The 15,743-nt window shown below is 57.8% G+C and overlaps 1 protein-coding gene across 1 annotated transcript in view; it reads right to left on the bottom strand.

The window, feature by feature from the left end:
- The window catches only part of GRIK4 (glutamate ionotropic receptor kainate type subunit 4), a 331,785-nt gene that overhangs the window by 32,889 nt on the left and 283,153 nt on the right, over positions 1-15,743 (bottom strand). The window contains exons 13-14 of the mRNA XM_036276444.1: positions 7,896-8,005; positions 3,869-4,042 (exon numbers count right to left, since the gene is read on the bottom strand). Of these exons, the coding sequence (XP_036132337.1) occupies positions 3,869-4,042; positions 7,896-8,005 (284 nt within the window). The remainder of the gene's footprint in view (positions 1-3,868; positions 4,043-7,895; positions 8,006-15,743) is intronic.

Raw genomic sequence — 15,743 nt, 5'->3', positions numbered from 1 at the left:
CTGGCAGCTTCCAGGAGGGTTTGCAGGAGAGGAAGCCCTCCTGTCCCCTTCGCTGTGACGTCCTGGGCTCCTGTGGGTGTCCCCAGAGGCACCAGGACACCCAACAACCTGATGGCACACTCATGTGCCAGACTACCAGATACTTGAGCCAGATTCCGGTAAGGCCATCTGACTTCAGGTGTGGCTTTGTCCTGCCCACCGGGAGACCTCGGGAGAAAGCCACCTACATCCTCTGACCGTGCTGGAGGGCCTCAGAGACGGGTGGTGATGTCGGCGCTGTCTGTCCCCGAGATCAGTGAGTCAAGGGAGAAAGGCCCGTGGGACCAGTCCCCTGTAAACACTGGATGGATGTGAGACACAGAAATGCAGAGATCAGCCCTCAGACTGAATATGGACAGAAACCACTGGCGCCTTCCCTGCCCGTGGTCAGTATGTGTTAGGCCCTCACCACTCGAGACATGCTCCTGCTCCTGAGCTCTCGCCCTGCTGGAAGTTGGGGGGCAGTGATGTGTCACCCCAGGTGAAGGTGCCCATGCTGAACAACTCTGGCCAGTGCTGTGAGCTAAGGAACCCTGAGTGTGGACGTCACCTCAGGGTTGACTCGGGAGGCTCCTCCGGCCCCATGGCGACACCTGCTTCCGTCTGGGGGCTCTGTGGCGCTTCATGCCGCGGTCACGGCAGAAGGGGTCAGAGAGCGTGGGCAGTTCGGTCTGAGCCTGCTACCTCGCTGAGAAAGCAAATCATGCCCCTGTCCCCCCCGAGGGGGCAGTGGAGACTGTCAGTGGTCGGAGAGGGCTACTGAAGATGGTGAAGCTGGCGTTCCTGTCAGTGACGTGCATTTTCTGTCACTGGCTCCGGGTGGGGAGGTGAAGGTCGGTCCCAGGCCGTCTTCTGACCTCTGCTCTGCGGGCTGAGCAGGCTGAGCCCTGATTTCATAACCAGGAGGCAGAAAGAGGCACAACGCGGACCTGGGCTGGCACCGCCCACGCTGTTGGGGCAGAGCGGCCGCCAGGCAGCTGTCTCCAGGGCTGCAGAGAGGTGCGGGCAGGGAGCCCACGGGGGGGGGGTGTAAAGCATGCACCCTGCTCACACATATGGGAACAAGCACCCACGGGGGGAGAAGCCCCAGGAGAAAGGGCCCAGGATCTGCAGCTGATTTCCGCTGCTCCCCACGGCTCTGCCACGGCGCAGTGACTGTCCCTGCCAAGACCCTTCCTTGCTCCAGGCGACATGGAGCCCGGTTCTGTGTGTTGATCCACTTGATTTCTGGCTGCTCTGTGACCATGGCAACCACCCTGTCCTCAGTGTTAAACCCCAGTGTATCTGTCATTTATCAGGGAAGACAAAAACCCAGCTGGGAGGGTTGCTGTCCCATTTGTATTTTCACCTTGCATCAGACACTCTGATAACTGTGCAGATGACCAGCTGTCCGGGCACAGGTGTACACACCAGAAACACCACTTGTCCCTTAGGCACGGGTGTACACACCAGAAACACCACTTGTCCCTTAGGCATGGGTGTTCACACCAGAAACACCACTGGTCCCTTAGGCACGGGTGTTCACACCAGAAACACCACTGGTCCCTTAGGCACGAGTGAAACACCACTTGTCCCTTAGGCACGGGTGTACACATCAGAAATACCACTTGTCCCTTAGGCACAGGTGTTCACATCAGAAACACCACTTGTCCCTTAGGCACGGGTGTACACACCAGAAATACCACTTGTCCCTTAGGCACGGGTGTTCACACCAGAAACACCACTTGTCCCTTAGGCACAGGTGTACACACCTGAAACACCACTTGTCCTTTAGGCACGGGTGTTCACACCAGAAACACCACTTGTCCCTTAGGCACGGGTGTACACACCAGAAATACCACTTGTCCCTTAGGCATGGGTGTTCACACCAGAAACACCACTTGTCCCTTAGGCACGGGTGTTCACACCAGAAAACACACTTGTCCCTTAGGCACGGGTGAAAACCCACTTGTCCCTTAGGCACGGGTGTACACACCAGAAACACCACTTGTCCCTTAGGCATGGGTGTTCACACCAGAAACACCACTTGTCCCTTAGGCACGGGTGTTCACACCAGAAACACCACTTGTCCCTTAGGCACGGGTGAAACACCACTTGTCCCTTAGGCACGGGTGTACACATCAGAAAACCCCTTGTCCTTAGCACGGGTGTTCACACCAGAAACCCCACTTGTCCCTTAGGCACGGGTGAAATACCACTTGTCCCTTAGGCATGGGTGTACACACCAGAAACACCACTTGTCCCTTAGGCACGGGTGTTCACACCAGAAACACCACTTGTCCCTTAGGCACGGGTGAAACACCACTTGTCCCTTAGGCATGGGTGTACACACCAGAAACACCACTTGTCCCTTAGGCACGGGTGTTCACACCAGAAACACCACTTGTCCCTTAGGCACAGTGTTCACACCAGAAACACCACTTGTCCCTTAGGCACGGTGTTCACACCAGAAACACCACTTGTCCCTTAGGCACAGGTGTTCACATCAGAAACACCCCTTGTCCCTTAGGCACGGGTGTTCACACCAGAAACACCCCTTGTCCCTTAGGCACGGGTGTACACATCAGAAACACCACTTGTCCCTTAGGCACGGTGTTCACACCAGAAACACCCCTTGTCCCTTAGGCACGGGTGTTCACACCAGAAACACCACTTGTCCCTTAGGCACAGGTGTTCACATCAGAAACACCCCTTGTCCCTTAGGCACGGGTGTTCACACCAGAAACACCACTTGTCCTTTAGGCACGGGTGTTCACATCAGAAACACCACTTGTCATTTAGGCACAGGTGTACACACCTGAAACACCACTTGTCCCTTAGGCACAGGTGTTCACATCAGAAACACCACTTGTCCCTTAGGCACAGGTGTATACACCTGAAACACCACTTGTCCCTTAGGCACAGGTGTTCACATCAGAAACACCACTTGTCCCTTAGGCACAGGTGTATACACCTGAAACACCACTTGTCCCTTAGGCACGGGTGTACACACCAGAAACACCACCTTAGTCTCATACAGACCTGGAAAGGAGAGAGAACCAAGGTTGTAAGTTCTATGACCTGTGAGGGCCAAGCTGGAGGCCAAACCCCAGAGTGGGCTCTAGTGAGAGGAGGGACCTGGGCTCTGCGCACTGGCGGGTGGGGTGTCAGTGCACTTCCTCTGTCCGGCCTAGCAGTAGCCATTAGTGCTCATGTGGACAGCCCTCAAGTCTTCAAAGAACTTTGCCACACAGGGGACCATGGTCCAGGTTCTTCCCGCCCTGGGTAAGCAGCAGCAGGAGAAGGGGTCTGGGCAGGTAGCGGCTGGCTGAGTGCTGCCCAGGGCTCCCAGGGTCCTGACCAGCCCAGTGAGTACAGGTCTGCATTTCCCCAGCCCGCTGTGCTGGACAGTGCGGAGGGACCCTGAGGCTGGTGCCAGGGCCGTGACCGGGCAGCTGCTGGGACTCCTCCTGCAGGGATGTGGGCACAGGTGCCTGCCCATGCCTCTGCCACCCACACACAGCCTCGGGTCACTTTCATGTCTGAAAGTGACCATTGCTTTGGGTGGGCCTTTAAGGCTGTGCCCTCAAAACAGCTGCTTCCCTGCCCTGGCGTCCTCTACACCCAGACCTGCCGGGGAAGACGCGCAGGGCGAGATGGCAGCCAGGTGCTCACCCTCGGCTCCCACACCTCTGAGCTGGTGGATGCCGCTCAGCCCCCAGCTGCCTACGTGGAAGTCAGGGAGACAGGCCGTCGGGCGGGTGCTGATTCCTGCCTACAGGCCACGGTGTGCCGCCAGGAGCAGGGTTTACAGGACGTCCCCTGTGGCCCCTCCTGCCCGGGATCTCACCAGACGCCGCTGACACAGCGCGTAGATAAGGCGCGAGGCGCGATGGTGGAGCCCTGCTGCATGAAGCCGCCGACCGGGAACCAGAGGCTGTTGCCGAGGGAGTACTGATTCACCAGCAGGCTGCACTGGCCCTGGGCACACGGGTGGGGGCTGCACCACTCGTACGGGGTCAACCTGTGGGGCAGAAAGAAAATGCACCAGTGCCGTGGAGAGGGATGGAGGTACTGGGAAGAGCGGGGCCTCCTCTGCCCTCGGGTCTGTGCCCAGTCACTGGCCTGGTGGCCTTGGGCACCCCACTTCCTCTGCGCAGGTGTGTTTCCCCGGCTGGGCAGTGGGGGCGGACTAACTGCAGCTGTCCTACTGTTCTTCATTAATCATGGAGACACTGCTGATCTTTCCAAGGAGGTTCTGACGCAGAAGTCGAATGTACAGAACAGACGGAGCAGAGCCTGGTCACTGGCAGCTGGATGCGGGGAAGGTGCTGGTCCTGACACCCCAGTTCCCTGTGGTGCTCACAGAGCCCGTCTGAAACCCTCAGCCTGCAGCAGCGATTCTAAAACTCTAGCCTGCACCAGGAAGGCTGGACAGACACAGATTGTGGGGTCTCACCCCAAAGCTTCTGACCCAGGAAGTCGGTGAGGCCTCAGACTCTTCAGGTTCCTAGGTGAGGCTGACACCACTGATCACAGGCCCAGACGGCCCCTTGACCATGGTTCTCAGCCCTTCTGTGTTTCCATCCCCTGGGCACTTACACAAAAGGCCAATGACCGGATCCTGTCCCACAGGTTCTGCTTTAACTTGTCCGTATAGGGCCTGGGCATCAGTATCGTTAGGGCTTCCCAGGTGAATATAATGAGGACACGGGTTGAGAAGGGCTCCTCTGAGCTCTGCCTGTTCTCATGTGGGGAACACTCTACCCCACTGCCTGTCCCAGCCTCCTCCGGGCCTCTCTGTCACACCTCTGACGCCTGGAGGACCCCCTCTTCCCGCCTGCAGACCGACACATGCCCTGTGCAACAGCCCCAACCCGTCTCCCATGGGCAGCATTGGGGGTGGGGTGAAGGAAGAGCCCCCCTGCTTCGATGAGAGATGTGTGTGGGTGTGTGCCCATCCGGAGACTAGCTCCCAGGGGGTCTGACCCAACCCTGACCCTAACCCTGACCTGCCACTGCCACTTGCTCCTGAGCTCATGGCCACGTGCACCCTTTGCCCGTGTCCTGAGACGTGGTCCTTCTCCGTGGCCTGTGGAGTTGGCTGGCACACTTCCTCGGTGGATCCCAAACCTATGGGCCACTGAAAGGAGCTTCCAAAATACCAATTCCCAGGCCCCATCCTTAGGGATTCGGAGCAGATGAGACCTGGAAATTCAAATTTTTCAAAGCTCCCGAGTGACTGTGGCATCAGCTAGCTCGGGAATGGCTGCCTTGGATCACTGTGCTCAAACGTTGTTTTTCTTCTAAAACCTTACCCGGAAGCACAACACATAAGAGGTAAAGTGGCCCTGGCCGGTTTGGCTCAGCAGTGGAGTGTCAGCCCGCAGACCAATGAGTCGAGGGTTCGATTCCGTCAAGGGCACGGACCTCGGTTGCGGTTTGCCCCCGGCCCTCGTAGGGATCGAGTAGGAGGAAGCCAGTCGATGTGTCTCGCTCACATCGATGTCTCTCTCTCCCTTTCGCTCCCTCTTGCTCCTTGCTGCTCTACTGAAGATAAATAGAACTATGTCCTCGGGTGAGGATTAAGGAAAAGAGGTGAAAGTGGAGCTGGTCTGAGTGAAGACAGGCGGAGCCCGACCTCTGACTGCCCGCCTCTCCTCACTCCCCCTCCGAGTCCTGCTGCTCCCCACAAGCCCACCTCTCCTGGGACCACTGCCTCTGGTCAGCTCGGCCTTGCTCAGATGTTACATCATGTGTGCATATGACATGGTGTTTTATATGCGTATCTACATATATAGTGATACATGTACTATATATGCACAGTGTGCGTGTGTGCGCGCGCGTTGTATGATCAGACCTTTCTCTGGTCAGTCTTTCTGTTAATGCCGGGTCCTGGGGGCACAGGCGTGAGTGCTGGTGTGGAGGGCAAGGAAGAGGGGCTGTGAACCCAGGCTGGTTGAGAAGTTTCAGGCTCTGACAGACATGGTGAAGCAGCCTGTGTGTGCGTGAGTGTGCACGTGCGTGTGCGCACGTGCGTGTGTGCGTGTGTGCGTGTGTCTGGTCACCAGGCTGAAAGACCATTTCCAGGACCTCGAGGTCACCTGAAAGCTGGGGTCGCTAGGTACAGGGAGGGCCGTGGTCAAGGGGCAGAGAACTGAGTAGCGGCAAAGCCGGGCTCCAGGTGGACAGCTCCCTAAAAGCGCCAGCCAGGCGGTCAGGAGGGCATTGGACGGCCTGCCACCTCCCACGGGCCTGCCTGCGTGGCTGGCAGCAGGTGTTGGCACGGGCGGGGTGCAGGTGCAGGCCCAGGGAGCTCCGAGAGGCACATAGCAGCCTCTGAAGACCCCCCAGGCTGGGGGCCTTTCTCTGTTGGGCCTCGTGATGTCCTGGACCTGGCTTTGCTCTCCACTGGAAGGAGCAGAGACGGCTGACTCAGCATCCTGTGATGCCTGGATCTCCACTGGAAGGAGCAGAGACAGCTGACTCAGCACCCTGTGATGCCTGGATCTCCACTGGAAGGAGCAGAGACGGCTGACTCAGCACCCTGTGATGCCTGGATCTCCACTGGAAGGAGCAGAGACAACTGACTCAGCACCCTGTGATGCCTGGATCTCCACTGGAAGGAGCAGAGACGGCTGACTCAGCACCCTGTGATGCCTGGATCTCCACTGGAAGGAGCAGAGACGGCTGACTCAGCACCCTGTGATGCCTGGATCTCCATTGGAAGGAGCAGAGACGGCTGACTCAGCACCCTGTGATGCCTGGATCTCCACTGGAAGGAGCAGAGACGGCTGACTCAGCACCCCCTGGGCTGGGGACTGCCCAGGGTTAGGCACCCTGTGAAGCTTGGGGGCCTGTTCTGTAATGGGGGAAAGCACACCGCCCTGGGGCTCCTGAAGAGACATGCTCCCAGGGGAAACCCCACCACCCAGGTGGGGCCTGCAGACTCATCTGGCCCTGCGGGCGGCTCCATGGCAAAGGGGCAGCTGAGGGGGCAGCTGGAACAGCCACCACTCGGGAAGTCCGCTCCCAGCGTTCTCCCCTCAGCACAGCAGCCTGGCCGCCCACCGGGTGGTCGTCTGAGCTCTGCGCAGGGGCAGCGGTTCTGGGGGTTCGCCGGTGAGCAGCCAGCACTGGTTCTCTTCTGGACAGTGAGCTGGCTCTCCTGGGGCCAGGCTGGAGCACTGGCCCTTCGCCTCAGAGAGAAACAACCCTCTCTGTGCGCATCCTCGGGAGGCCTCAGCCACGGGGGCTCCTCGGGCTCTTCCATAGGCCCCGGGACAGGGTGGGCTTCTGGGGAGAGGAGAGGGCTGTTCTTCCCAGCCCCTGCTCCGGTCCACTTGTCCTGACACGACTTGCACGTGCCTCTCCATCCTGCCTTCTTGCGCTCGCCACAGTCATGGTTCCCACGTGACCGGCAGCTGCGTTTCCCAGGCCAGTCCTGGCTGGCAGGGCGGGGCAGGCCCTCTGCAGGGGAGGCCTCGGCACCGGCCTCTGGCGCCCCTCCTTTTTCTCAGCACTGTCGGTGTCGGGCAGACCCTGGCAGACTGATGCCAGGGCAGCCCAGTGCCTCGCACCTCCTCAGACTGAGCTTCCCTCCGCCTCCTCCCCCTTCCTCCCGAGGCCCCTGCACAGCAGGGCTGGGACTGCGCAGGGGGAGGGGAGGCGCAGGGCGGCACAGCAGGTCCGGACAAGCTTGCCTGTCCGCACTGTGCACGCCAGGGACTGTGTGTACCTGGTTCCGCACCCAGGTCTCCTGCTCCCCACCCTCGGGCCGTTCCCAGGGGACACGGGGCAGTGTGAGGACAGGCGGAGACCACTTCCCGTTCCCAGGGCACACGGGGCAGTGTGAGGACGGGCGGGGGACCACTTACCGGGCCACCAGGAAGAGGACACAGCTGACAGCCAGGTAGGCGAGCAGCATGAAGAGCCAGACGCCCGGGGAGAACGGGTCCAGGAAGGAGAAGTAGCCGGGCCTGCGCCCCTGGAAGTGGAGATAAAATTGAGATTCACTGTCCACACTCTGTCAGGGACGCTCGGGCCAGGCAGGGAGGGCAGAGGGTACGGAGAGCGCCGGTCAGGCCCCAGCCTGCATTGCCTGGGTTCCACTGACTGGTTCAAGTGGCACGGGCGGTGGAAGTGTACGGGGGCTGCTCCCAACATCCACCAGCCCCAACCTCACAGATGGGCCAACGGACAGCCAGGCCAGGCCACCTCCCAGGTGAGGGTCAGCAGGGCAGCGCTGGGGGCCTGAGGCCCCGCCGCGGGCTCCCGCGGCTCTGAGCGGTGCTGTCCGTGCCGGAGCAGGACGGCAGCAGTCCCTCGGACACTCACACCTTTCTGACGAGGACTTAAGTCAGCCAGCGTCCTCGGCTTTTCCTTTGCAGGTGATGTCAGACGCGTGCCTCCCAGGAGCCCAGGCCAGCACCGGGAGGCCGTCGTCTCCGTGTGGAGAGCAAGGCCCAGGGCCGGCCAGGGGGGAAAGAGCTGGGACCCCAGCACAGGCTCCTGACACCGCCCAGGACGGGGCTGTGGTGCTGGGGAGGGAAGGCTTGTCCCCGGCCCAGCCATGTGCTGGCCAGGGTCACAAAGCTGCAGGACGGCGAGCTGGAGGGAGAGGGGTGCCGCTCGGGGCCTGCTCCCGGACATCGGCTGTTGTGGGCAGGTGCTCACCCTCTCCAGCTGCAGTCGGGCCGGACGGGATCGAAGCGACACCGCCAGAGCCACAGACCCCACACAGCCCATGCTCAGCTCGTCTGTTTGCCCTGCAGTGTTTGCTCATTTTGATTAGTTGCCAACATTAAATAATTGGGAGATTTCACTGAAAAATCCAGATTTCTGGCTCTTTTGTCTTTAACAGGTGATCTGGCAGCACAGGGCTGAGTCTCCCTGCCGGAGCGGAGAGGTGCCCGCTGTCCCCAGGCCCCGCCCTGCCCAGGCTGCCGTGGGGGAGGGCGCGCGAACAGAAGCTCGGCTGTCTAGCGAGGCTTCGCCGCCCCGACTGCAGAGAAGAGGTTCTTACAGGCCCTGGGAGCCTGGAGGGTGCAACGGGGCCGTGCAGGGCGAGACGCCTCAGAGCCCAGGGGCGTCCATGACTCCAAGAAGACGCGCTGTACAAGCAGACCCAGGACGGCGCAGGCTTGGACGTGGTCGCCGGGCTGGCCTCGGCCCGGAAGTCCGCCTCGGGAATGCTGCTGGTCTCGTCCGGGAGGGGCTCGCGGTGCAGCTCCCTAGACCAGCCACGTGCTCATCAGACTTCGAGCTCCTGGGGGCCAGGCTGCAGACCCCGTGCCCGCGACGCGCGCAGCTGCACGGAGCTACCTTCCCTCCTCCCTGCGTCATCAGCCAGCGGCAAGAGGGGCGCAGAGCAGGATTTCCAGGGCGACCTGCTGCCATTACCGGAATAAACACTCAGATGACTCAACCCTGTCTCTGCTCAGCTTGACTCAAGTAGGACAGGCCGCCCCCACCTGTTCAGGGTCTGGTGACACTTTCTCTCACTAGGAAGCCATGGGACCCGGTGCACCCAAAGGGCCCCCCGAAATGGAAAATGATACGACTTTATGATTTCAGAAATCTAAGAAGTCCGTGGTTAGGGCAGAAAGTCAGTATTCAGCTTAGGGGTTCTATGAACCAGTAAACTTTCAAGTTCAAGATCATATCAGTCATAGCACAACCTACTGTCAATAGTTATGTCCTTTATTAAGTCAGGCAGAGAAAGACAACTATCCTATGATTTCACTTACATGTGTAATCCAAAGAATAAAATAAACAAACAAAACCAGAATCAGACTCACAGATACGGAGAACATTTTGATGGCTGCCAGATGGGAAGGCGTTGGGGCTGGGTGAGGAAGGCGAAGGGATTGAGGAGCACAGACGGGTAGTCACAGAACAGTCACAGGGGTGTAGCGTGCAGCTCAGAGAGCACAGCCAACAGTTCTGTAATGACTCTGAATGGAGCAGATGGGCACCAGAGACATCAAGGGGCCCGCTTTGTAAAGTACGTGACTGTCTAATTGTGCTGTGCACCTGAAACCAATACAGAACGATACTGAATGGAAACTAATTGAAAACACAAAAACAGAAGACCGGTGAACAAATGTCTAGTTATTAAGAAACAAAAGAGATGTGACTGTGAACGGGGGCTGGGCGTGCTCCGTCGTCACCGACAGCTGGGCAGTGGAGGAGGCACAGACGCCAGCGCACACTCGGAGCCGGGCCGGAGCTGGCCACGCCCAGGCACCTGCTGCAGCAGAGGCGCCGCGTGGCCGCACGCTTGGCGAACCTGCCGGATTCCGCGCTGTCAGCCATGCTTACGTTACTCCGTGTCTCTCAACCGAGAGACACTTACAACAAAAATCCTTCATTGCTGCTGAATCCGAAACTCCATTCTGCGGTCAGTGCCAGGAACCCGCACCTGACGGCACCACAGTGCGGGGAGCCCAGCGAGGTGTGGCGCCCACAGCTGCGCCCGTGGGCGGGTGGTGGCAGTTCCAGGGTGCAAGACAACGTCACACAGAAGAGCGATCAAGATGCAAACAGCTCCACTAAAGCCTGTCAGCACGTTGGCAAGACGACGTCTGATCCCAGGGTGGCTGGCCGACCAGCCGGAGCGCCGATGGGCCGTCCCTGAGCTTGAGCCTGGGCTCGCGCGGCCCTGGCAGGCAGAGCGCACGTGGCCTGCGTGCCGCAGAGAAGCGTGTTGCTGGCAGGGCTCTGAGCACACGCCGTCTCTAGGGATGTTTAGACGGCTCCTTTCTCAAGACGCCTGCGTTGCTGCGCTTGGAGCACATCAGATGCCACAGGCCACAGGCACTTCTCCCAGGTAACAGGTTTCCCTCAACCCAGAGATGCGCGATCGTGACGCTTTTCTTCTGAAGAACTGAGGCGCTTCATTGTGTCCCCTGAATTGCAACACCCAGGTGTCCACATGGACAGGGGAGGGCCCGGGAGGGTCTCGGCCCCGAGACCTGGCCGCAGGACACCAGGCTCCGCTCCGCTCAGTTGGCAGCTGGACTGCGGCTTCCTCTCCGTCCCCTTCCTGCTCCAGCAGAGTCCCTCAGAACCCCCTCCCCGCACCAGCGCCGGCCCAGCCTGCTCCGCCTCACCCTCTCAAAGCACTTGGGAACATGCTTCTCTTTCTTTCTTTTTTTTTTTTTTTATCCTCACCCGAGGACATTTTTCCATTTTTTGTTCATGTAGAGTGTGAGAGAGAGAGAAGAGAGAGAAACATCGATGTGAAAGGAACACATCGACTGGCTGCCACCCACACAACCCCAACCGGGGCCGGAAACAAACTGCCACCGAGGTACGTGCCCTTAGCTGGAACCGAACCCGGGACTCTCGGGCTGCGGGCTGATGCTCTAACCGCTGAGCCAAACCGGCCAGGGCTGAAACACAATTTTCTATGACGCCCCACTATTCACCGGTCACCCAGTCACCCAGACTGCCTAGCGCAGAGTCCTGGCTGTACACTTACACACTGTGCGACTTTGGCTGACAGGAAATGATGCTCACACACAGCAGGTGTACCCCTTGTACCCGTAGGCACTTACACTGACTGCACCCCCTCTGTGGACTGCGGGGGGGCCGCTCCTCCTGGTGCAACAACTGCGCGAAGGCAGGTCACTGGTTACACACGGTCTGTGCCCCAGGCGTCCAGGCGGCAAGACGGAGGGAAATGAGGCGGCACTGACATGGGAAACAGTCCCTTGACTTTGGGCTTCAGACCAGCCACACCGGAGCCACCGTCCTGGATGCTGTGACGGCAGAGAGCCCCGAAGGGCCGGTCGCCAGCTGACCGATCCCGGCATGGGGGAGTCTGGACGTCAGCGGGGGGGCCGCCCGCATACTACGAAGAGGCAGTAAACTCCCGGCGTGTGGCAAGTCCCGCTCCCCTTAGAAACGTCTGTTGACTCGCTGACACCTCCACCGCTGTGTCCTGGAAGAAATGACGCGCTAGGAAGAACACAGCTGCTTCCGCGAGTCCGGAGCCACACGCGCGAGGGAGGTGAGGCAGGACGGGACGCGTGGTGGATCGAAACAGATTCTGCACTGAATCCGGCTTTGCACTTGCAAACTGTGTGACATCAGGCAGGTTACGTAACTGCTCTGGGCCTGTTTCCTTTGCAGCGTGGAGGGACAGTGAACCTCTCTCATGGGGTCACGCTGAGAACTCAGTGACACGGTGAGGGCTGCATGTGTGTCTGCCTCGCTGTCCAGCGGTGATCAGAACGGATGGGGTATGTGACCCAGGTAGCTTGTACATCAGAGCTCCCTCAGGGGACAGGAAGCACGACTTTCTGCCCCACAGTGATACTGCCAGACAAGCGTGGGGGAGAATGCCTTCTGGGCACAGTCACTCCCGTAACTCCTGGAGTTCCTGTGGGTCACAACCTGCGCGCCACGGGGTTCTCGGGCCCCAGCGAAGCCTTCAGGGCACGGCCAGCCTCTCCCCTAGTGCTCCTAGAAGCAGTGCTGCTACCCTTGGAGCTCGGGACCACCTCAGCCTTCCACAGACAGAGCGGGTCAGTGTGTGGGTTCCCCAGGGTTTGTGTAAAGCTGTGCCCACGTACGAACTAGGGATATGAATCCCTCCTTCCCTGTACCCCATCCCCTCCCCGGGGAGCCCGTGACGAAGGCTTGGCATGTCCTCTGTGTGGTTCTGCCAGTCTTCAGAGAGAAGTTCCCTTCCACTCCCAGCCGCGGTCGATGGTCAGTCACACACTGAAACACACTTGGGATGAGGAGATAAGACAACAGTGTCCATTGCTCCTTCTGGGAGAGGCAGAAGGACATGATTTCTTCTCGTCCCAGCACAGAAACCAAGGACAGTGTGTCTGCGGTGAGCTGATGAGATTTTGGGTGAGCACGAACTACTCACCTCTGCCTCCACAGGGGACAGAAAGCAGCCAGCTAGTCCCTCTCACTAAAACACCGACATGGCTTCATGGCCGGTATGTAGCCCAGAGGCAGCATGTCAATTTTCATTTTGCTGGTTGGAAATCTGGTAGGAGTAGACCTAACTTCTGACCCTGGCATTGACCTTGTCTTGCTGAGTGACCCGAGCAAACCACTCAGCTGCTTCGGTGCCGTTAAAGCAAAGCCATAAAGCAAAGCCCCATAATCCACACGAAGGGGTTGTGACAATTACTAAAGTAATGTTGATAAAGCACCTTCGGCTTCTTGAGAGAAAACTCAATAAACAATCAATATTAAAATGATTCAGGAAGCCATATTTCCATTATATGGGCTATTACGTTGCTAGGTTTTAAGAAATAAAACTCCATTCATTTAGTTTCCTTGTAACAGAATATTAAGCTGTGTTAGAAGCGATTTGCTGGTTGCTCAGCATTGCTGTCCGTCCCCACAGTCAGACCTTCTTGGAAGAGGCTAATACCTCCAGCAAAGAGGCTGGGCATTAATTTCATACTGGCATTTATTTCTTTCTCGCAGTTTAGTCATTGTTTTTTCCTTTTTTCCTTGACAGGGATAATGTAGAGCTAAGAGGAGAAAAGGGAGAGAGTATGAACCTTTCCCATTTGTTTATCAAAAGCAGGACACCAAAGGGAGATAATAGTAAACTCACATTTTAAAGGGAGGCTTGGATGCTCTGGCTGGCTTGGGACCCTCTATGGATCATCAGTAGTACCCTTAGATCACAAAACATCTTGAGACATCACCTAATGCATGGCCTAGACACAGAAAATATGCCCGTGACACCGTGAAGATAGGCTACTAGGAGCCTATGGATTTTCAGACAGCAAATTGGGTTCACTGTGACCGTCACCATACACTTTCCTGTCCCCCTCCAGCACCAGCCTCAGGACGCTTCCGCAAGGAACGGGAATCGCACCCCCGGCTCTGGAGGTCACTGCATCAGCCAGAGCCTGCCAAAGTGTGTCACAAATAGAGAGATGCCAGAAAGATGTTCGTCAACATGCAACTATCCTGCACATACGCCCCACCTCCTTGAATTTTCTAAGACGTTGTCATCCATTTAGGGATGACACGTGCCGAATGCCAGCTCCTAGGTGACCTCTGGCACATGTGAGACCTTGCTGTCACAGTCAGGGTTGCTGGAGGAACACAAACTTACTCTAATATTAGCTTGAGCTAAACATCATTAGGCAAATTGCTGCTGTAGAAAAGAAGAGCGAGCTCAACTATACACTCCAATGTCAAATACAAATGTTCTTGTCTTCCTCCGCTCTTCTGCCCTCAATTCACGCAGTGACTTGGAGCTTACAAGACGCACCAATACATAACACTGCGGAGCGCAGAATGTCCATGAACTTCTCAGTGAGAAAGGAGCTTATGTGCCAAAGAAATAGAAAAACTCTGAACTTCAGATGTCCTATCATTCGACTTCCATACTTGGGGTGCCAGGGGGTGCCCCAGATGCCAAAGGCTGGGCCCTCTGTGTATCCGGGAAGCCCACGGGCCCCAGCCAGTGGTTCCGGTGCCTTCCCATGTGGGCATTACGTGGTGTGGCGGATGCAGGTCAGACGGAGAGAAGCAGCGAGTTCCGCTGGCAGCCACGCCAGGCCTGAGCAGCAGACGGATGTGGAGGCCTCCCTGGAAACTTGTGTCCCGTCTGTTTCCTCAAGACGAGTGCAGTAAGGCACAGAAAGGAATTTAGGTCACTGCTCCTGACAGCAGCCAGGAAGACAAAGCGCCCTGCAGAGGGGTCAAGGGCATCTCTCCCGCTCGCCCTCCCTCCCTCCCTCCCTCCCTCCCTCCCTCCCTCCCTCCCTCCCTCCCTCCCTCCCTTCTTCACTAAACAGGGCGTGCTAGAATGACCACACATCTCATACCAAAAATCACAACATAAAAATGGATGGTCTGACGAGAGGGTGCCTTTCCTCAATGTATCTTTCACGAGGATTTAGAGAGAGAGAGAGAACCACAGAGTCACTAATGCAACATGCAAATGCTCTCAGAGTACAGCAGAGGTGGAAGCCCAGAGACAAGCAATCGGCTCCATCTAGTGGAGTCACACGGAAGAGCAAGTGGCTTTTGAGCTGGGTATCAAAGACTAGGAAAGCGTGTGTCAGATGGCTGAGAGGCAAGAAGAGGAGCAGAACGGAGATGAGGAGGCAGAGAGACTGCCGGATGGGGAGGCAGCGAGCACTGTGGGTGGAGGTGCCTGCAGCCAGGAGCAGGAAACGGGACAGGAGAGACGGGCTTCATTTTCCATGCCACGTAGCTTGTACTTACTCCACGTAGCTTGTAAGCTACGGGCAGCCAGCCAGGGACTGGTTTTCAGTAAGAGGTTGACATGGTTACATTTGTAAAAAGTAAGTAAACAGAAATAAATTTAGAAACGACTCTCCAGCTGCGGGAACGGAGGGGACTGCCAAGGGGGGCGTCTGCACACATTTGTTAAGTGTGACCGCGCCACGTGCCGATGTGCGTGTCCGCATAGTTTGCACCACCACCTCTGTTACAGATGGAGAAACTGAGAAACATGTGACATGCCGTTAGTAAGTGTCAGCTTGGGAGTAAACCGAGGCAGCCTGGCCCCAGAGTCCACAATTTTCACTCTACTTCTTCGCAGTGCAAGCTGGTGACTGTGGCCCTCCGGACACAGGGATGACCAAGAGCCACCCTGTCCTAAAGGAGGGTCCAGGCCGCTGAACAGCAGCAGCTCAGGTTAGAGACCAGAAGAGCCTGGACAGGGCAGGTTGTGGGGGGACTACAGGTGGGCAAAAGCAGGT

Source organism: Molossus molossus, unplaced genomic scaffold (genome assembly GCF_014108415.1).
Source record: "Molossus molossus isolate mMolMol1 unplaced genomic scaffold, mMolMol1.p scaffold_m16_p_22, whole genome shotgun sequence".
Classification (NCBI taxonomy): Eukaryota; Metazoa; Chordata; class Mammalia; order Chiroptera; family Molossidae; genus Molossus; species Molossus molossus.
Note: the sequence above shows the minus strand (reverse complement) of the source record. Positions and strands in the feature narration are given on the sequence as shown.